Source organism: Pristiophorus japonicus, chromosome 7 (genome assembly GCF_044704955.1).
Source record: "Pristiophorus japonicus isolate sPriJap1 chromosome 7, sPriJap1.hap1, whole genome shotgun sequence".
NCBI classification, from domain to species: domain Eukaryota; kingdom Metazoa; phylum Chordata; class Chondrichthyes; family Pristiophoridae; genus Pristiophorus; species Pristiophorus japonicus.
The window spans coordinates 3,533,566-3,555,716 of record NC_091983.1 but is presented as its reverse complement, the minus strand read 5'-3'; the positions used below and the strand labels follow the sequence as shown (position 1 = coordinate 3,555,716).

The 22,151-nt window shown below is 49.5% G+C and overlaps 1 protein-coding gene across 1 annotated transcript in view; it reads left to right on the top strand.

Annotated features, from left to right (window-relative positions):
- The window catches only part of LOC139267031 (pecanex-like protein 1), a 57,152-nt gene that overhangs the window by 23,081 nt on the left and 11,920 nt on the right, over window positions 1-22,151 (top strand). The window contains exons 2-3 of the mRNA XM_070884686.1: window positions 16,303-16,520; window positions 19,615-19,732. Coding sequence (XP_070740787.1) covers window positions 16,303-16,520; window positions 19,615-19,732 — 336 coding nt within the window. The remainder of the gene's footprint in view (window positions 1-16,302; window positions 16,521-19,614; window positions 19,733-22,151) is intronic.

Here is a 22,151-nt window from a genome sequence, read left to right as displayed (position 1 = left end):
TTTCTTCACCTACTTGCTTTAAAACCCTACGTGGAAACCATCAGGTCCCAGGGATTTGTCAGTATCTAGTGCTATTACTTTTTCCAGTACTGTTTTCTTGCTTATGTTAACTTTAGTGAGTTCTAGATTTTGATTCATTACTAATGACCCCGGAATTTCAGGTATATTATCTGCTTTCTCTGCTGTAAAGACTGATGCACAGTAATCACTCAACAAGTCTGCCATTTCCTTACTTTCATTTGCTGTATTACCCCGTGGCTGGTTTATTTGGGAGGCGTAAGGGGGCGGGGGGATATAGATGGGGTGGAAAGCAGAGGGTGGAGATGGGGATGGGTTAGAGGGTGGTAAAGGGGGTATGGGGAGGAGGAGAGACAGAGAAGTGGGTGGGGCAAGGGTTTAGGGGAGGAGGAATGGCAATGTTGGAGCAGAAGCTGGGCAAGGGAAGGGGGAGATAGGGGAGGGACCATGGGAGAGGAGGGTTTGGTGAAGCGGGAGGGCAGTGGGCTTGGGGGCAGGGATGAAGATGTGATATGCCTGACAGCTTGGCTGAATTGGAAGCAATTGGTGTCGGTCAGGAGGCGATGGGTTCAGCACACTAATCATACCTGCAATTCCTCACATTGTGATTTGCTGACCTGGGGATGGGGGGGGCGGGGGGAAGGTGGGCTGGTATTGGTGGGAGCGGGAGGGGGTGGAATAAGGACCTCCAGACATTTGTAATTCATTTGAGTCGAAATGGTTGTTTTCAGTCTGGGCTCAGTGGCAGCATTTGGTGTCCTGGACAATATTCATTCCTCAACCATCATCACTGAAACGGATTTTCTGGTCATTCTCACATCGCTGTTTGTGGGAGCTTGCTGTGCGCAAATTGTCTGCCCTCTTCAAACTTTACCCGCAGGCACATGATCGAACTACCGAATGCTGAAACAAAGAGCAATAGAGAATTGTGCGTCCCATCGTTATATTAAATCAACACATTATTCATATTGAAGGGATAGGCCATCCTTGATGGCAAAGCTGTTTCTGATTGAATATAATGGCTCTGGTCAATTCAGAGACAGATTGAGCAAGTGAGGGGGCAAAATTGTGGCAAATGGAGTACAATGTGGGCAAGTGTGAGCTCAGCCACTTTGGACACAAGAAAGATCGACCAGGAGTATTTTCTAAATAGTGAGAGACTAGAAATGATGGAAGACCAAAGAGATCTGGGTGTCCAGGTACACAACTCACTAAAAACTAGTGGACACATGATGGATACTGACACCAGTGGCAGGTTGTTCTTTCCTGGATGGTGTCGAACTTCTTGGGTGTTATTGGAGCTGAACCCATCCAGGCAAGTGGAGAGTATTCCATCACACTCCTGACTTGTGTCTTGTCGATGGCGGAAAGGCTTTGGGGAGTCAGGAGGTGAGTCACTCGCCACAGAATACCCAGCCTCTGACCCGCTCTTGTAGACAATTTCACACCGCAGGGATCAGGTGATGCTGTGTCAAAGGCTGTGTTTGAACACGAGGAATTTATTAATTGGGGAAAAGCATGGTGTCTGTCTGTCAGAGATGATTGTTCTGATTTAGGATTAGTTCACCAATCATACAGCAAATGCCAAGAACAGTCCTTTTCAAACCTCCAGACTCTCAAAATTCAATTGGGGCAAACCAACGAACAAGGAGCACAAAAGCAAGTAGGATAGAGTCTGTCTGGGCTTCAGGGAATGGAGTGTCAGGGCTCCGAACAAGGTGTAGGCCTCAACTAACAATTTGGGGCATCTCAGTCATAGATATTGTAACTCTTTCAATCTATTGTTCATCCTTGGGATTTTTCTTGGAGCAGAGAATGTTCAAGAGAGATTTAATAGAAGTGTTCAAAATCATGAATGGTTTTAATAGAGTAACTAGGGAGAAACTCTTTCCAGTGGGCACAGATTTAAGGTGATTGTCAAAAGAATCAGAGGCAATGTGAGAAAACATTTTTTAACAGCGAGTTGTTGAGATCTGGAACGCGCTGCTGAAAGTGTGATGGAAGCAGATTCAGTAGTAACTTTCAAAAAACAATTGGGTAAATACTTGAAGGGAAATAATTGACAGAGCAATGGAGAAAGAGCAGGGGGAGTGGGACTAATCGGATCGCTCTTTCAAAGAGCCAGCACGGGCACTATGGGCCGAGTGGCCTCCTGTGCTGTATGATTCTGTGATTCTATGATACTGTCACACCTGGGTGTTTAGTGGATCGAGCCAGTGCGTTACTGTTCATAGGGACATAGGAGCAGCCCGTTCAGGCCCTCGGGCCTGGATGGTGGGTAAATTGCACGTGAACAATTTTGCAAACATCAAATAGAAACGAAATGCAGAATGCAGGAAAGCAATGGACTACACATACGCACATACGGACAAAGTCCAGCTGGTCCATCACGCCTGTCCCGTACAGCTGCGATACCGTAGCAACGGGATCTTAGCAACGGACTGTTTGCTCCCTCGATGCCATTTTGTCTCTTGGGAGAGGTGAAAAAGTGGATCAGAAACCCCAGGAAATCCCTCCCTGAACCCTCAAGGCGATCGAGACTAGTCCAGGAGAACAGATTGACTGTGACTTGCATCGCTTGGTACCGACCTCTGGGATAATGCATTAACAAATATGATGTGATTGGGATTACGGAGACGTGGCTCCAGGATGATCAGGGCTGGAAACTCAACATCCAGGGGTATTCAACATTCAGGAAGGATAGAATAAAAGGAAAAGGAGGTGGGGTAGCATTTCTGGTTAAAGAGGAGATTAATGCAATAGTTAGAATGGACATTAGCTTGGATGATGTGGAATCTATATGGGTGGAGCTGCAGAACACAAAAGGGCAAAAAACGTTAGTGGGAGTTGTGTACAGACTTCCAAATAGTAGTAGTGATGTTGGGGAGGGCATCAAACAGGAAATTAGGGGTACATGCATTAAGGGTGCAGCAGTTATAATGGGTGACTTTAATATGCACATAGATTGGGCTAACCAAACTGGAAGCAATACGGTGGAGGAGGATTTCCTGGAGTGCATAAGGGATGGTTTTCTAGACCAATATGTCGAGGAACCAACCAGGGGGGAGGCCATCTTAGACTGGGTGTTGTGTAATGAGAGAGGATTAATTAGCAATCCCGTTGTGCGAGGCGCCTTGGGGAAGAGTGACCATAATATGGTGGAATTCTGCATTAGGATGGAGAATGAAACAGTTAATTCAGAGACCATGGTCCAGAACTTAAAGAAGGGTAACTTTGAAGGTATGAGGCGTGAATTGGCTAGGATTGATTGGCGAATGATACTTTAAGGGGTTGACTGTGGATGGGCAATGGCAGACATTTAGAGACCGCATGGATGAACTACAACAATTGTACATTCCTGTCTGTCGTAAAAAATAAAAAAGGGAAGGTGGCTCAACCGTGGCTATCAAGGGAAATCAGGGATAGTATTAAAGCCAAGGAAGTGGCATACAAATTGGCCAGAAATATCAGTGAACCTGGAGACTGGGAGAAATTTAGAACTCAGCAGAGGAGGACAAAGGGTTTGATTAGGGCAGGGAAAATGGAGTACGAGAAGAAGCTTGCAGGGAACATTAAGACGGATTACAAAAGTTTCTATAGATATGTAAAGAGAAAAAGGTTAGTAAAGACAAACTTAGGTCCCCTGCAGTCAGAATCAGGGGAAGTGATAACGGGGGACAAAGAAATGGCAGACCAATTGAACAAGTACTTTGGTTCGGTATTCACTAAGGAGGACACTAACAACCTTCCGGATATAAAAGGGGTCAGAGGGTCTTGTAAGGAGGAGGAACAGGGAAATCCTTATTAGTCGGGAAATTGTGTTGGGGAAATTAATGGGATTGAAGGCCGATAAATCCCCAGGGCCTGATGGACTGCATCCCAGAGTACTTAAGGAGGTGGCCTTGGAAATAGCGGATGCATTGACAGTCATTTTCCAACATTCCATTGACTGAATCAGTTCCTATCGAGTGGAGGGTAGCCAATGTAACCCCACTTTTTAAAAAAGGAGGGAGCGAGAAAACGGAATTATAGACCGGTCAGTCTGACATCGGTAGTGGGTAAGATGATGGAATCAATTATTAAGGATGTCATAGCAGCGCATTTGGAAAGAGGTGACATGATAGGTCCAAGTCAGCATGGATTTGTGAAAGGGGAATCATGCTTGACAAATCTTCTGGAATTTTTTGAGGATGTTTCCAGTAGAGTGGACAAGGGAGAACCTGTTGATGTGGTATATTTTGACTTTCAGAAGGCTTTCGACAAGGTCCCACACAAGAGATTAATGTGCAAAGTTAGCACATGGGATTGGGGGTAGTGTGCTGACATGGATTGAGAACTGGTTGTCAGACAGGAAGCAAAAAGTAGAAGTAAATGGGTACTTTTCAGAATGGCAGGCGGTGACTGGTGGGGTACCGCAAGGTTCTGTGCTGGGGGCCCAGCTGTTTACACTGTACATTAATGATTTAGACGAGGGGGTTAAATGTAGTATCTCCAAATTTGCGGATGACACTAAGTTAGATGTCAGTATGAGCTGCGAGGAGGATGCTGTGAGGCTGCAGAGCGACTTGGATAGGTTAGGTGACTGGGCAAATGCATGGCAGATGAAGTATAATGTGGATAAATGTGAGGTTATCCACTTTGGTGGTAAAAACAGAAAGACAGACTATTATCTGAATGGTGACAGATTAGGAAAAGGGGAGGTGCAACGAGACCTGGGTGTCATGGTACATCAGTCATTGAAGGTTGACATGCAAGTACAGCAGGCGGTTAAGAAAGCAAATGGCATGTTGGCCTTCATCGCGAGGGGATTTGAGTACAAGGGCAGGGAGGTATTGCTACAGTTGTACAGGGCATTGGTGAGGCCACACCTGGAGTATTGTGTACAGTTTTGGTCTCCTAACCTGAGGAAGGACATTCTTGCTATTGAGGGAGTGCAGCGAAGGTTCACCAGACTGAATCCCGGGATGGCAGGACTGACCTATCAAGAAAGACTGGATCAACTGGGCTTGTATTCACTGGAGTTCAGAAGAATGAGAGGGGACCTCATAGAAACGTTTAAAATTCTGATGGGTTTAGACAGGTTAGATGCAGGAAGAATGTTCCCAATGTTGGGGAAGTCTAGAACCAGGGGACACAGTCTAAGGATAAGGGGTAAGCCCTTTAAGACCGAGATGAGGAGAAACTTCTTCACCCAGAGAGTGGTGAACCTGTGGAATTCTCTACCACAGAAAGTTGTTGAGGCCAATTCACTAAATATATTCAAAAAGGAGTTAGATGAAGTCCTTACTACTCGGGGGATCAAGGGGTATGGCAAGAAAGCAGGAAGGGGGTACTGAAGTTGCATGTTCAGCCATGAACTCATTGAATGGCGGTGCAGGCTAGAAGGGCCGAATGGCCTACTCCTGCACCTATTTTCTATGTTTCTATCTCCGGCCAGTCAGGAACCGGCCCAGCTCTCTCTCTCAAAGGCGTGACAGCTACAAGCGTGCATTGGTGTGTATTGGTATAGGGCTCAGTGTGGGATGTACTGCACCTTCCCATGGTGTGTACCGGTATAGAACGCAGTGTGGGATGTACTGCACCTTCCCATGGTGTGTACCGGTATAGGGCTCAGTGTGGGCTGTGCTGCACCTTCCCATGGTGTGTACCGGTACAGGGCTCAGTATGGGCTGTGCTACTCCTTCCCATGGTGTGTACCGGTATAGGGCTCAGTGTGGGCTGTGCTGCACCTTCCAATGGTGTGTACCGGTATAGGGCTCAGTGCGGGCTGTGCTGCATCTTCCCATGGTGTGTACCGGTATAGGGCTCAGTGCGGGCTGTGCTGCATCTTCCCATGGTGTGTACCGGTATCGGGCTCAGTGCGGGCTGTGCTGCTCCTTCCCATGGTGTGTACCGGTATAGGACTCAGTGTGGGCTGTACTGACCCTTCCCATGGTGTGTACCGGTATAGGGTGCAGTGTGGGCTGTACTGACCCTTCCCATGGTGTGTACCGGTATAGGACTCAGTGTGGGCTGTACTGACCCTTCCCATGGTGTGTACCGGTATAGGGCTCAGTGTGGGCTGTACTGCACCTTCCCATGGTGTGTACCGGTATAGGGCGCAGTGTGGGCTGTACTGACCCTTCCCATGGTGAGTACCCGGTATAGGGTGCAGTGTGGGCCTCATGGCTCGCTGTGGGCCATGCTGCTCCTGCCATTGCTGTATATTGGTATAGGGCTCGCTGTGGGCCTTGCTGCTCCTGCCATTGCTGTATACTGGTAGAGGGCTCGCTGTGGGCCTTGCTGCTCCTGCCATTGCTGTATACTGGTAGAGGGCTCGGTGTGGGCCTTGCTGCTCCTTCCCTGTTGTGTACTCGTTGGGAAACGGCGAGTCGAGGTAAAGAGAAACGGGGAGATGCTCGAAGAGAATAAGCTTCGTGGCCAAGAGTTGCAGAAACTTTGTCTCATTATAATCAGAGACTTGGGGCTAGACCGTCATGTCTTGAGTTGGGGAGAGATTTCTGAAGTTAGACCTGGAAGCAGTGATAAACACGTCAGTGATGCTAAGTGGCGTGCCGCGGCAGCTGTGGCTGATAGCGAGCACTTTCTGCAGGCCTCGAGGAGTGGTCAAGGAGCCAGGAATAGCCTGATGCTGATGGAGCAGACAGCTGCCAGGCCACTTCCACTGGAAGCAGTTGCTGGTGTGGATGTGATAAAGGTTGGTTGGTGTGACAACACATTCAGTATCAGCCCAGGGGAAATACTCGTCCAACAAGCTCTGATTCTGCTGTCACTCCTCTTCCTTCACCATTTATTTTGGGATATCTTTGTGCTCGAACAGGCAGGAGCATGAACAAAGCACATGCAGTGGTTGCCAGCCCAGATTACACTGAGGGACCCATTAAATGTCATGAAGTACTGCCTCTTTACCTGGTTACCAATCATGCATCTCCTCTCGAACAGCACTGTGGGAGTACTGGCACCATAGGGCCTGCAAAGGCCCAAGGAGAAGGCCCAGCAACACTTGAGGGAACCTCGGGATGGGTGATAAATGTGGCCTTGCCTGTGTTAGCCTTAACACTACAATAGTTTAAAAAAAATATTTATCTGTACAACTGTGAAGGGTCAGTAACCAGAGGACACAGATTTAAGATGATTGACAAAAGAACCAGAGGAGAGATTATTTTACACAGAGTTATTGTGAGCTGAAAGGACATGAAAGCAAATTCAATAATAACTTTCAAAAGGAAATTGGATAAATACTTGAGAAACAATTTGCAAGGCTATAGGGAGAGAGCAGGGGAGTGGATAGGGTTATAGGGCGGGGGGGGAGTGGATAGGGTTATAGGGAGGTGGGAGTGGATAGGGTTATGGGGGGGGGAGTGGATAGAGTTACAGGGGAGGGGGAGAGAGCAGGGAGTGGATAGGGTTATTGGGGGGGTGGGGGAGTGGATAGGATTATTGGGGGGTGGGGGAGTGAAGAGGGTTATCGGGGGTGGGGGAGTGGATAGGGTGATGGGGGAGGGGAAGTGTATAGGGCTATGGGGGGGAGTGGATAGGGTTATGGGGGGGGAGTGGATAGGGTTATTGGGGGGTGAGTGGTTAGGGTTCTTGGGGGGTGAATGGATGGGGGGAGTGGATAGGGATATCGGTGGTGGGGGCGTGGATAGGATTAGGGGGGGAGTGGATGGGGGAGGGGAAGTGTATAGGGCTATGGGGTGGAGTGAATAGGGTTATGGGGGGAGGGGGAGTGGATGGGGCTATGGGGGGAGTGGATAGGGTGATGGGGGGCGGGGGAGTGGATGGGGGGAGTGGATAGGGTTATCGGTGGTGGGGGCGTGGTTAGGGGGGGAGGGGAAGTGTATAGGGCTATGGAGGGGGAGTGAATAGGGTTATGGGGGGAGGGGGAGTGTATAGGGCTATGGAGGGGGAGTGAATAGGGTTATGGGGGGAGGGGGAGTGTATAGGGCTATGGAGGGGGAGTGAATAGGGTTATGGGGGAGGGGGAGTGTATAGGGCTATGGAGGGGAGTGGATAGGGTTATTGGGGGGTGAGTGGATGGGGGGGAGGGGGAGTGGATAGGGTTCTTGGGGGGGTGAGTGGATGGGGGGAGTGGATAGGGTTATGTGGAGGGGGAGGGGAAGAGAGCAGGGGAGTGGATCACTTTCCCAAAGCTCTGGCACTGGCTCGATGGGCCGAATAGCCTCTGTGTGCTGTCTGATTCTATGATGCATGCAGAAGAGCTGAACAGAACTGGAGCTTGTGAAAATACTGTTGCTCATCGAAATGCAAATGTTGTTCACTCAGGCCTACAACGAAGGTGGATTGAGGTGACATCTGTTTCAAAAGAAAGAACTTTCATTTCTATAATGCCTTTCATGACCTCAGGACGTGTGAAAGCGCTTCACAGCCAATGAAGTACTTTTGAAGTGTAGTCACTGTTGTAATGTAGGAAACTCGGCAGCCAATTTGCGCACAGCAAGCTCCCACAAACCGTAGGGAGATAATGACCAGATAATCTGTTTTAGTGCTGTTGATTGAGGACGCCAGAGAGAATTCCCTGCTCTTCTGTGAATGGTGCATCGGGATCTTTACTGTCCACCTGAGCGGACAGACGGGGCCTCAGTTTAACGATTCATCTGAAAGACAGCACCTCTGACACTGCAGCGCTCCTTCAGCACTGCACTGGGAGTTTGTGCTCAAGTCTCTGGAGTGGGATTTGAACCCACAATCTTCGGACTCAGGTGAGTGTGCTGCCCACTGCGCCACAGCTGATGCCACCTAGCAGCAAACATACAGCACAGCCAGGGATCATTCCTTGGCCCTCTCCTATTTCTCATCTACATGCTGGCTCTCAGCGACATCATCCGAAAACACAGCATAAGATTGCACACGCTGACGACACCAAGCTCTACCTCGACCCCTCCACTGCATCTGATTTGACACGCTGCTTGTCCGACATCGAGGCCTGGAAAGGCAGAAATTTCCTCCAACTAAAATTTGCAAAGACTGAATCCAATGTCTTTGGTTCCCGCCACAAACTCCGTTTTCTGATCACTGACTCCATTCCTCTCCCCAACTGTCTGAGGGTCAACCAGCCTGGTCGCATGTATCTGCTCCATCACCAAGATTACCTGTTTCCACATCCCTCACTTTGCCTGTCTCCGCCCCTGCCTCAGCTCATCTGCTGCTGAAACCCTCATACATGCCTTTGTTACTTATAGACTTGGTTATTCCAATGCGTTACTTGCCAACCTCCCATCTTCCACCCTCATAAACTTGAGCTCATCCAAACTCAGCTGCCCGTGTCCTAACTCACACCAAATCACATTCACCCATCACCCCTGTGCTCGCTGACCCATATTGGCTCCCAGTCTGGCAACGCCTCGATTTTAAAATTCTCATCCTTGTTTTCAAATCCCTCCATGGCCTTGCCTCTCTCTATCTCTGTAACTTCTTCCAGCCCCACAACCCTCTGAGATCTCTGCGCTCCTCCAATTCTGGCCTCCTGCACATCCTGATTTTCATCGCCCCACCATCGGTGGCCGTGCCTTCAGCTGCCTGGGCCTGAAGCTCTGGAACTCCCTGCCTAAACCTCTCTGTCTCTCTACCTCTCTTTCCTCCTTCAAGGCGTTCCTTAAAACCTACCACTTTGACCAAGTTTTTGATCACCTGCCCTAATATCTCCTTATGTGGAGCAGTGTCAGATTTTGTCCCACTCACCTGCTCTTTCCCCATAGCCCTGAAAATGGTCCCTTTTTTCTTTTGAAAGTCACTATTGAATCTGCTCCCACCATCCTTTCAGGCAGCGCATTTCCAGACCACAACTCGCTGTGTAAACAAAATTCTTCTCATCTCCTCCTCCCCACCACCCCCGCCTTTTGCCAATGACCTTAAATCTGTATCCTCTGGTTACCGACCCTTGATTGATCCAGAAAGCTTGAACTGCTCTGGTTGGGAGATAGTTTCCTTGAATTTAACATCGAAACATAGAAAATAGGTGCAGGAGTAGGCCATTCGGCCCTTCGAGCCTGCACCACCATTCAATATGATCATGGCTCAACTTCAGTATCCCATTCCCGCTTTCTCTCCATACCCCCTGATCCCTTTAGCCATAAGGGCCACATCGTAGCGGGAAAAAAAACCCAAGGAACTGTCCTGTGGGAAGAATTAAGAAGCCACGTGCTCTCAGTATTAGCAAGGCAGAAGGAACAGGAGCCCAGAGTTTCTGCTCTTGAAGCAGAGTGCGTAAATTCTTGAATGGGGAGCTGTTTTAAAAAAAGAGTAATGTTAAAGGTTGTGGGGAGTGAGTGAGAATGGGATTAAATATGGGGTGATCTGTGGAGAAAACCATACCATGAAGTTGATGGACTGAATGGCCTGAATCTATGCTATAATTTACAGTTCGATAAATTATTTGCTTCTGGTATCTTGAAATCCCTGGTTAAAATGAGCACAATCCCCATGTTTCTGGGATAAACGATCACAGGAATGCAACAATGTCTATATATTTACTGCCTTTCATGTAGTAAAGCATCCCCCAGCCACTTCACAGGAGCATAAACGAGAGAACATTTGACATTGAGCCAAAGAAGGAGACATTAGGACAGGTGACCAAATGTGTGTCAATCTCATCATCATCATCATCATAGGCAGTGCCTCGAAATCGAGGAAGACTTGCTTCCACTCTAAAAATGAGTTCTTAGGTGACTGAACAGTCCAATACGAGAACCACAGTCTGTCCCACCTGTCTGTCACAGGTGGGACAGACAGTGGTTGGAGGAAAGGGTGGGTGAGGAGACTGGTTTGCCGCACGCTCCTTCCGCTGCCTGCACTTGGTTTCTGCATGCTCTCGGTGACGAGACTCGAGTTGCTCAGCGCCCTCCCAGATGCTCTTCCTCCACTTAGGGCAGTCTTTGGCCAGGGACTCCCAGGTGTCGGTGGGGATGTTGCATTTTATCAAGAAGGCTTTGAGGATGTCCTTGAAACGTTTCCTCTGCCCACCTGCGGCTCACTTGCCGTGAAGGAGTTCCGAGTAGAGCGCTTGCTTTGGGAGTCTTGTGTCGGGCATGGGGACAATGTGGCCTGCCCAATGGAACTGGTCGAGTGTGGTCAGTGCTCTGATGCTGGGGATGTTGGACTGATCGAGAACACTGACGGTGCGTCTGTCCTCCCAGGGGATTTGCAGGATCCTGCGGAGGCAGTGCTCGTGGTATTTCGCCAGCGATTTGAGGTGTCTACTGTACATGGTCCATGTCTCTGAGCCATGCAGGAGGGCGGGTATTACTACAGCCCTGTAGACCATGAGCTTGGTGCCAAATTTGAGGGCCTGGTCTTCAAACACTCTCTTCCTCACTTTGCATCTGGCACCTGACAGGAGCCGCTCATCACCTGATACACACAGCCTTGGAGAGGGGAATCAGCGTAAAGTGGCAAAGAGACATGTTCAAAACATGCATGAGGGGCCACAGGCTTAGAATGAATATGGGTAAAGTTGTGTATCATCCCTTGGAGTCGAGGAAGACTTGCTTCCACTACTAAAGTGAGTTCTTTGGTGGCTGAACAGTCCAATACGAGAGCCACAGACCCTGTCACAGGTGGGACATTCGTCGGGGGAAGGAAGGGGTGGGACTGATTTGCCGCGCGCTCCTTCCGCTGCCTGCGCCTGATCTCTTCACACTCGCAGCGTTGAGATTCGAAGAGCTCAACGCCCTCCCGGATGCACTTTCTCCACTTAGGGCGCTCTTCGGCCAGGGTCTCCCAGGTGTCAATGGTGATGTCGCACTTCACCAGGGAGACTTTGAGGATGTTGTAATGTTTCCGTTGCCCACCTTTTGTCTCGTTTGCCATGAAGGAGCTCCGCATAGAGCGCTTGCTTTGGGAGTCTCGTGTCTGGCATGCGAACCAAGTGGCCTGCCCAGCGGAGCTGATCGAGTGTGGTCAGTGCTTAAATGCTGGAGATGTTAGCCTGGACGAGGACACTGATGTTGGTGCGCCTGTCTTCCCAGGGGATTTGTAGGATCTTGCAAAGACATCGTTGGTGATATATCTCCAGCGACTTGAGGTGTCTTCTGTACATCGTCCATGCCTCTGAGCCGTACAGGAGGGTGGGTAATACTACAGCCCTGTAGACCATGAGCTTGGTGGTAGGTTTGAAGGCCTGGTCTTCGAACACTCTTTTCCTCAGGCTGCACTGGCGCACTGGAGGCGATGTTGAATCTCCGCATATAGTTGTGTATAGTGGAAAAAGCATACTGACAGTCTGTGAGCCAACATTTGCACTTGCACACAGGGGAAAATAGATTTACATTTACAGAAATAAAAATGGAACATTGTACCCACTGAGAAAACTACAGTCCCTGGAGTACGATTAATAGGAAAATGGAGACATGTGCAACATCTGTACTGATAGTATATTGTGTACTGCAAGACTAAGATGGAAATAGATTTGCATTAAATTATCAACAATTCAAGATTAGATTGGATGGATAGGTGGATGAAGGAAAAAGGGATGCATAGATATGGGAGCATGGGGGTTAAATGTGTTGAGGACAGTTTGCTCGTGCGGAGGATAAATACCAATGCAGACTGCTTGGGCTGAATGGCCTGTTTCCAAGCGTAACTTCACTATTTGTGTCTTAAATTAACACCACTCGGGCAAATTTACAGAATAAGCTAGATTGCAAGAAGCTTGAATATCCTTGTGCAAAATGCATTGTTTTCCCCTCAGATACCACAAATGAGAGGTTTTAGAGGATGAACTGGTAATGTGTAGTGTGATTGTTAAACCTTTGTTAATGAACCACCTCGTCCTTAATAGCAATGTGTTGCTATGAATGCTTAAGCAAAGAATCCATGAAGCAAATACGTTACAGTTATACCCATCAGGAAAGATTGAGCAGGCTGGGGCTCTTTTCCCTAGAAAAAAGGCGGCCGAGGGGTGAGCTGATAGAAGTGTTTAACATGGTGAACGGATTTGATACGGTAGATGTAGAGATGTGGGGAAGACCAAAACTAGGGGCCATAAATATCAGACAATCACTAATAAATCCAATGGGGGATTCAGGAGAAACTTCTTTACCCAGAGAGTGGTGAGAATGTGGAACTCACTGCCACAGGGAGTGGTTGAAGTGAATAGTATCGATGCATTTAAGGGGAGGCTGGATAAACACACGAGGGAGATGGGAATATGGATATGCTGATGGGGTTAGTTGAAGTAGGTGGCATGATTCTCATGTGGAGCATTAACATGGACCATTTGGGCCGAATTCTGTGCTGTAAAATCTACGTAAAAAATGTGATCAGGCAAGCACTGTTTTAGTATATGAATATCCATCCTTAAAGAAGAGCAGTGTGAAATACAGATCTCTGAGAGTGTTCACGCCCTGCTTCCCTTCCCCTGGGAGCTGTTCTGCGACACTACAAGGGAGAAAAAAACTGAGAGCACATTTTCCCTTTCAGTGCATACATGCTTCTTTTAATATAACATAGGCAATGATTCAAATGGAGGGGTAACCCCAACAAAAAGTGTCTTCATAAGAACATAAGAAATAGGAGCAGGAGTAGGCCATACGGCCCCTCGAGCCTGCTCCGCCATTTAATAAGATCATGGCTGATCCGATCATGGACTCAGCTCCACTTCCCCGCCTGCTCTCCATAACCCCTTGTTCCCTTATCGGTTAAGAAACTGTCTATTTCTGTCTTAAATTTATTCAATGACCCACCTTCCACAGCTCTCTGAGGCAAAGAATTTCACAGATTTACAACCCTCAGAAAAGAAATTCCTTCTCATCTCAGTTTTAAATGGGCGGCCCCTTATTCTAAGATTATGCCCCCTAGTCCTAGTCTCCCCTATCTCTGCATCCACCTTGTAAAGCCCCCTCATAGCATTTCCTGCCACCAATTGTACTCGTGTAATTTCCTGTTTCACCATTTCACTGGTTTAATTTCCTTCTCAAATGTTGTTCATTCCCCCTATTCTGAGGATATTGACTTGTGTCGCAGTATAGCTCCATATAGTGTCAGTATTACTTCAACCAAGGAGCCAATCACATGACAGTGGGCTATTCAACCAGTGAGGTTCATCACACTTCCTCAACCAGTGTCCTCGCACAAGCACTTGTGGCAGGTGTCACTGCATAGGATCATTCGGAACAGGAGCTGGCCATTCAGCTCCTCCATGTACCTGCCTTTGTTCTATACCCTTGATACCCTTGCCCAACGCGCCCCCCCCCTCCAGCATCCACATCCTTGGGAAGAGAGTTCCAGAGTTCTGCCACCCTTGGTGTGAAGAAATGCTTCCTAACATCACCCCTGAATGGCCTAATTTTAAGACTGTGTTTCTGGATTCCCCCACCAGAGGGAATAGTTTCTCTATCAACCCTATTGAATCCCTTTATCATCTCAAGCACCCCGACTCGATAACCCGTTGTAATGTCTGTGAGCTTGTAATGTTTGTAGCGCCACACTGTGGATGTGGACGTATTGTGTACTGCAACTGCAGAGTTAATAATAACCGGAACCGGGCAAGTTCCGGAGGCTTCCGACAGAGCTGCCTGCCATGCTAGAAGCTGTGCTCTGTGAATATACCACACCCGTCAATTTTAAACTCTAGGGAATACAAGTGCATGCAACCTCTCCTCAGAGTGTGATCCTGGTGAATCTACGCTGCTCCCCCTCAAAGACCAGTATATCGTCCGAGATGCGGCACCCAGAACTGAACACAGTCCCTCCAGACGGGGCCTGATTAAGGCTCTGTACAACTTTTGCACGGGGAGACCTGGTTTAATATATATTATTTCCTCCTCCCCTGTAATAGTGAGAGGGACTGCAGTGTTTCTGCGTTTGATCAGGTGGCTCAGAACACGCCGGGGTGGGTGCCTCAGTCCCACTGTCCATTTACTGGTCAGATTTTCATGGGGGAGGTCTTGCAAAGTTTTGGATGTCTGGACTGAAGACAAGTGACGGGAGCAAGGTATTGTTGTGGGGAGACGAGTTACAGCTCAATGAACAAAATACTGCGGGTGCTGGGAAACTGAAACACGAACAGAAAATGCTGGGAACACTCAGCCTCTGTGGAGAGAGACCGAGTTAACGTATCGAGTGTGACGCTACTTCCTCAGTTTAATTTGCAGGTTTTCAACTCCGTGAGAAATTAAATCTCAGTCAGAATGAATACACCTCAATAATTCAGCATTAAAATGTACGTAATGAAATTCAAATCCACTGCTTAAAACTTAAATTTCAAGACAGAGATTGCGAGATTTTTGTTGTATTAAGGGTTACGGAACCAAGGCGAGTAAATGGAATTAAGCTGCAGATCGGCCAATGATCTAATGGAATGGCGGAACAGGCTCGAGGGGCTGAATGGCCTACTCCTGTTCCGATGCTCGGAAATACAATGACGTTAAAGGGGGAGAAATGTGGCTGCTTTGCAACCCCCCCCCCCGTTAGCACCCGTGGGGGGGCGGTAACAGGGCGCTAAGGGGTTACCGGGCGCAGCGGATTCAGCGAGGCTCGCGAACTTCCCTGGCGGTTTTGCGCTGGTGCTGACACTTACCGTCTCGGTCTCCAGCGCCCCGTAGATCGTGACACCATCAAGTGTGCGGCGCCCCCGTTACCGGCTCGGATGTGAAATTGGCTCCCGCCCCCTGCTGTGTCGCCGGGCGTCAACGACGGCAGCAAGAGGAGGCGCTGTCACCTCAGCTGGCCGCTTGGGGAACGATAGTTAAAGGCAGTGGTGGTCAGCCAGCCCAAACTTTATTCTTCGCACCAGTCCGGTGCCTGCTGAAAGTTTCTGATGCCTGACCGCTGCGCAATTTCCAAGCTCTCCGTTCTCCGAGAGTGACTGGGCTGTAATGGGACTCGCGCAGATCACTCGGCCACACACAACTAAGGGGAAGGATGCTGCAACCCATCACTGGGCCTTCCCTTTAGGCGGGGGAAGGAGCCTCTGATGCCGGCAGCATTGCACTACGCATTGGTCAGCGCACTGTCGCTCCCGTCCCACTCACGCACTTTAGCGGCCGAGGAGAAGTGGTCAGCGCTTGAGTTAGCGCTCCGCTTCCCTCTTGCAGCACTAAAGCTGAATTTCCCAGGAGCAAAAAATGCTTATAGCCTGTCGCTACTTTCCAGAGATTTGAAAAGTTAGCGCCCGAAACGGGGCGCTGCGCAATTTATGGCCCAAAGAATTTAAAAATGTGAATTGGACCTACAAAGTCGCACAGTGAAGCTCCATTTCATGTATTCATGAACTTTGAAATGACGACTACTCCCTTAAAGTCCGTTTTCTGATCTATTTTGCAGGCTGCATCTCCCAGCAAAGTCGCACTTGGGATTTACTGTGCAACGGTAGCTCTCCTTTTCACTGTGATAAAGACCATTAATTATCGGCTCCACGTTATGTTTGAAGAAGGAGAAATAATACGTCAAAGTGCTCAGACTGCAGCTCCCACCAAGGACAGGGCCGGATCTGGAGCACGGGACAATCATGAACCAGAACCGATGCCTTCCGTTAGCCCAGGGTAAGAGAGCACACATACTCAGCCTTCCTTAACCAATTGGTCCTGTACACTGTCTAGATCTTTACATGATCAGGAACCTTCATTCATTTTGTTTGTAGTGTCAGCCTTGGCTCAATTGGTTGCACACTCACTTCTGAGTCAGAAGGCCCCACTCCAGAGACTTGAGCATATAACTAGGCTGACACTCTCAGTGCAATTCTGAGAGAGCGCTGCACTGTCGGAGGTGCTGTCTTTAGGATGAGACGTTAAACCGAGGCCCCGTTCTGCCCTCTCGGGTGGACCTCAAGGCACTATTGGAAGAAGAGCAGGGGGAGTTCTCGCCAGTGTCACGGCCAATATTTATCCCTCAACTAACATCACTGAAACAGATTACGTGGTCATTGTCACATTGCTGCTTGTGGGAGCTTGCTGTGCGCAAATTGGCCGCCACGTTTCCTACATTACAACAGTGACTGCACTTTCAAAAAGTACTTCATTGGCTGGGAAGACCGTTGAGGCGTCCTGAGGTGGTGAACGGTGAATGCAAGTCTGTCTTTCTGCAGGAGGGTGTTGGTGTGAGGCATTTTGTATTTTCCGATTTCGGCACTCCTCCACTGAAGCTTGCTGACTCTGACTAATGTCCGAGTCCATCCTTACCGGTCTCTGGTACTTTGCTCCAAGAGGCCTTTCTGAATGAGTGATCCTAGGGCATTGAGCGGCAGAGAGGGACAAGGGTAATGATCAGCATGGCTGATTTTTCTCTTTCTCGCTCGTGGGCACCAATACCAGTTTATGCCCGACTGTTATCCTGGTTTGGATCACCTAACTCAGCAGGGACTGGGAACTCAACAGAGGCACTTAGGAATAGGAGGAGGCCATTCAGCCCCTCGGGCCTATTCCGCTCTCCAGTTAAATTGTAATGTATTTGCTTCATGGGTTCTTTGCTTAATAATTCATAGCAACACATTGCTATTAAGAACCAGTTGGTTTATTAACAAAGGTTTAACAATCACACTACACATTACCAGTTCATCCACCAAGCTCACAATTGCATACCTCACCGTGGATGACGCAGACCCAACTGGCTGGGGTTTTATTGAGTCTTGTGAACACCACGTGACTGACTAAGCCACTCAATGCAACAGCTCCACAACTATTTTGGTAGAAACTTTCATTCAAGTGCCCCCTTGTTTTTGTTTTGAGGCACCAAAAACACAAATTAACAACTGAACACAAAGGGAACCTTTGTCAAATCAAATCCAATTAAATCAAATTAAAATTTGGTTGCCGGGGGGTGATGATGCACTCCAGTCCCTCCGGCGCCCACCTCTCGCGGAAGGCCGCGAGCGTACCGGTGGACACCGCGTGCTCCATCTCCAAGGACACCCTGGCTCGGATGTAACCACAGAAGAGAGGCAGGCAGTCGGGCTGAACGACCCCCTTGACCGCCCGCTGCCTGGACAGGCTGATGGCCCCCTTGGCCGTGCCCAGGAGCAGTCCTACGAGGAGGCCTTCCGACCTGCCCGCTCCCCTCCGCACAGGGTGCCCAAAGATCAGGAGTGTGGGACTGAAGTGCAACCAGAAATTGAGGAGCAGCCCCTTCAAATAATAGAAGAGGGGCTGCAAACTCGCACATTCAACATAGACATGGAACACGGACTCCTCCAGACCGCAGAAGTTACAGGCGGCCTGGGAGTCCGTGAATTGACTTAAAAACCGATTGCACCGGACTGCTCCGTGCAACACCCTCCAGGCCAAGTCCCCAATAAATAATGGGAGGACTCCCACATAGAGAGCCCTCCATCATCTTCAAACGCCTCACTACTCCTGAAATTGGAGCAATGACTCACCAATAGCATCTCTCATTAGGATATATGGGCAGCTATTTTGAAACGAAATTGATGATTTCAAACAGATGTAAGTAGAATTGTGGATTTATACCAGAAAACGATCCTCGTTGTAGCTCGGTTCATTAATAGATTCTGCGGACATCCTTTCGGGATGCAGCAGTTAAAATCTGCAAGAGCACAGAATATTTTCCGCACGTTGGACTGGATTTTCGGTCTTCTGCCGCCCCTGTTAGCGCCCCCCGGAGGGCACTTGCGGGCGGGCAGCCAGCTTCCAGCGTCCCGCTGGGACATCAGGTGCTAGTTTTGTCGGGACGGAGCAGTGCCGCCCGGAAGTAGCGAGCTGGTGTGCAACGCCCCCTGGTTGCGACACCGGCTCGATATTTGGATCGCGCCCGATTCGTAGCGTTGCCCTGCTGGGAACGCCTGTGGAAGCTCGCGTTCCGAGCTGTAGTGGCCGTACTGAGGTAAGTAATGTCCACCTGAGGTAAGTGTGAGTGATTTTTTTAATACGATTTAAGTTGTGGTGGCGTGAGTTATTTATTGGGAATGTTTTTGGTGTTCCTCCCCCCACCCCCCCCCCCCTCCCGAGGTCTCTCTTTGGTCACACCAAGGCTGTTTAGCTCGGGATTTTCACTTGCTCAGCTGGCCTAGTGCCCTATAAAGAGGTGTACATCGGTACATCACCTCCTTAATGCCTGGCCCCAAACACACGGCCCAGCTGGTGAATTTTGCAGCAGCAGACGTAAACAATTGTCCAGCGCAAAATTTACCGCTCAGCCCGAGACACTGTCCCAACTGAGGCCCGACCAAATTTTCCCCCCACACACTTTATACAGAAAACTGTTCAGCTTCATTATGGTATCTTCAGTGCACAATGTTCCTGAATCTTACAGCACAGAAGGAGGCCAATCGGCCCATCCTGCCTGTGCCGTCCCTTTGAACGAGCGATCCAATTAGTCCCACTGCCCCGCTCTTTCCCCATCGCCCTGCAAATGTTTCCTTGTCAAGTATTTCTCCAATTGCCTATTGAGAGTTATTATTGAATCTGCTTCCTGATCATAACAACTCGTTAATATGAACTGCATTGACATAACCAATTATGCCAATGTGTCTTTCCTCAGTTGTGAAGGGTTGCTGAGACTTACTGTAACTGTAAAATCCTGCCAAAGCCCCCGCTCATGTTGTCAGAGACCTTACTGGTAATTGTTTTGAGGTGTGGCTGTTTCTGTGGCTTGCATTTTCTGATCGAATGTTTTTCGCTGAAGTCGCAGGAATCGTGTGCAGGATATTCAATTGACCGAGTTCAGGAGGGATAGTGCCACACCACCAGTCCACCACAGCTCCTGGCAGTCTATTCTAGACCCTGGGGTCAGCGACGACTCCGTAAGTACTTTGACGACACAGCGCAATTTGTAGAAAGAATGGTTTTGCCTGCTGTAACGGCAGCGATTGTGGCGATTTTTATGCTGACTCAATTTCATGCAAAAGTTGCTCCTTACATACAGGCCGACCAGCTCTGTTTAACGCAGACATGATGTCCTCGGTGTCAGCCATGGTTCAGTGGGCAGCACTCTCGCCTCTGAGTCAGGAAGTGTTGGGTAGAGTACCCACTCCAGAGACTTGAGCCCATAATCCAGGCCGACTCCCAGTGCATTACTGAGGGAGAGCCGCACTGTCGGAGGGGCAGTACTGAGGGAGTGCTGCACTGTCAGAGGGGCAGTACTAGAAATGCTGCACTATGAGGGGCAGTACTGACGGAGTGCCGCACTGTCGGAGGGGTAGTACTGAGGGAGCGCCGCACTGTCGGAGGGGCAGTACTGAGAGAGAGCCGCACTGTCGGAGGGGCAGTACTGAGGGAGAGCCACACTGTCGGAGGGGCAGTACTGAGGGACTGTCGGAGGGGCAGTACTGAGGGACTGCCGCACTGTCGGAGGGGCAGTACTGAGGGAGTGCCGCACTGCCGGAGGGGCAGTACTGAGGGAGTGCCGCACTGTCGAAGGGGCAGTACTGAGGGAGTGCCGCACTGTCGGAGGGGCAGTACTGAGGGACTGCCGCACTGTTGGAGGGGCAGTACTGAGGGACTGTCGGAGGGGCAGTACTGAGGGACTGCCGCACTGTCGGAGGGGCAGTACTGAGGGACTGCCGCACTGTCGGAGTGGCAGTACTGAGGGAGTGCCGCACTGTCGGAGGGGCAGTACTGAGGGAGTGCCGCACTGTCGGAGGAGCAGTACTGAGGGAGTGCCGCACTGCCGGAGGGGCAGTACTGAGGGAGTGCCGCACTGCCGGAGGGGCAGTACTGAGGGAGTGCCGCACTGTCGGAGGAGCAGTACTGAGGGAGCGCCGCACTGTGGGAGAGGCAGTACTGAGAGAGCGCCGCACTGTCGGAGGGACAGTACTGAGGGAGTGCCGCACTGTCAGAAGGGCAGTACTAAGGGAGTGCTGCACTGTCGGAGAGGCAATACTGAGGGAGCGCTGCACTGTCGGAGGGACAATACTGAGGGAGCGCTGGAGGGGCAGTACTGAGGGAATGCTGCACTGTCGGAGGAGCAGTACTGAGGGAGTGCTGCACTGTCGGAGTGGCAGTACTGAGTTAGCGCTGCACTGTTGGAGGGGCAGTACTGAGGAAATAGCGCACTGTCAGAGGGGCGATACTGAGGGAGTGCTGCACTGTCGAAGGGGCAGAACTGAGGGGGGGCAGAACTGAGGGAACGCTGCACTGTCGGAGGGGCAGTACTGAGGGAGTGCGGCATTGTCGGAGGGGCAGTACTGAGGTAGCGCTACACTGTCGGAGGGACAATACTGAGAGAGTGTCGGAGGGTCAGTACTGAGGGAGGGCTGCACTGTCGGAGGGGCAGTACTGAGGTAGCGCTACACTGTCGGAGGGCAGTACTGAGGGAGTGCTGCACTGTTGGGTGTGCCATCTTTCAGATGAGACATAAACCGACTGCCCTCATTGGTCCGGTAATGCCTCGATTTAAACATTCTCATCCCTATTTTCAAATCCATCCATGGCCTCGCCCCTCTATATTTCTCTAATCTCCCCCAGCCCTGCAACCCTCCCAGATCTCTGCTTTCTTCCAATTTTGGTCTCTTGCAGATCCCCGATTTTCAATGCTGCATCATTGTCGGCCGTGTCTTCAGCTGCCTGGGCCCGAAACTCTGGAACTCCCTCCCTAAACCTCTCCGCCTCTTTGTCACTCTCCTCCTTTAAGGCACTCCTTAAAACCTACCTCTTTGACCAAGCTTTTAGTCACATGTCCTAATATCTCCTTATGTGGCTCGGTGTCAAATTCTGTTTGATACGCTCCTGTGAAGTGTTTCGGGTCCTTTTACTACATTAAAAGTGGTATATTGTTGTTGTTGTAATTGCACAAATTCTAATGATCAAATGAAGTCATCTAGCACAAGACAATAGACTAGGTGTGTACTCAGGGCTTCCCTGAAAGTTTCTCTTTTTAAAACTTAAAAGAATCTGTCTTTCTGACTTGCTCCATTAACAAGTATCCGTTAATGTCTGGTTGTTGAGAAGGGAATACAGAGAGCATTGCACAGACGGGAACTAATGCATGGTTCTGAAACGGACAGAAATGGCATTGACCCTACCCGTGGTCTGAAGGGTTTTGATCCGGTAGACGTAGAAAAGATGTTTCCACTTTGTGGGCAGGACCAGAACTAGGGGCCACAAATATAAGATAGTCACTGATAAATCCTGTAGGGAATTCATGAGACATTAGAAGGGAAAATAAATTAAAATTGGGAGAGAAAATAACACCAGGTGTAGATTTTCCCTCGTTAATTCCTC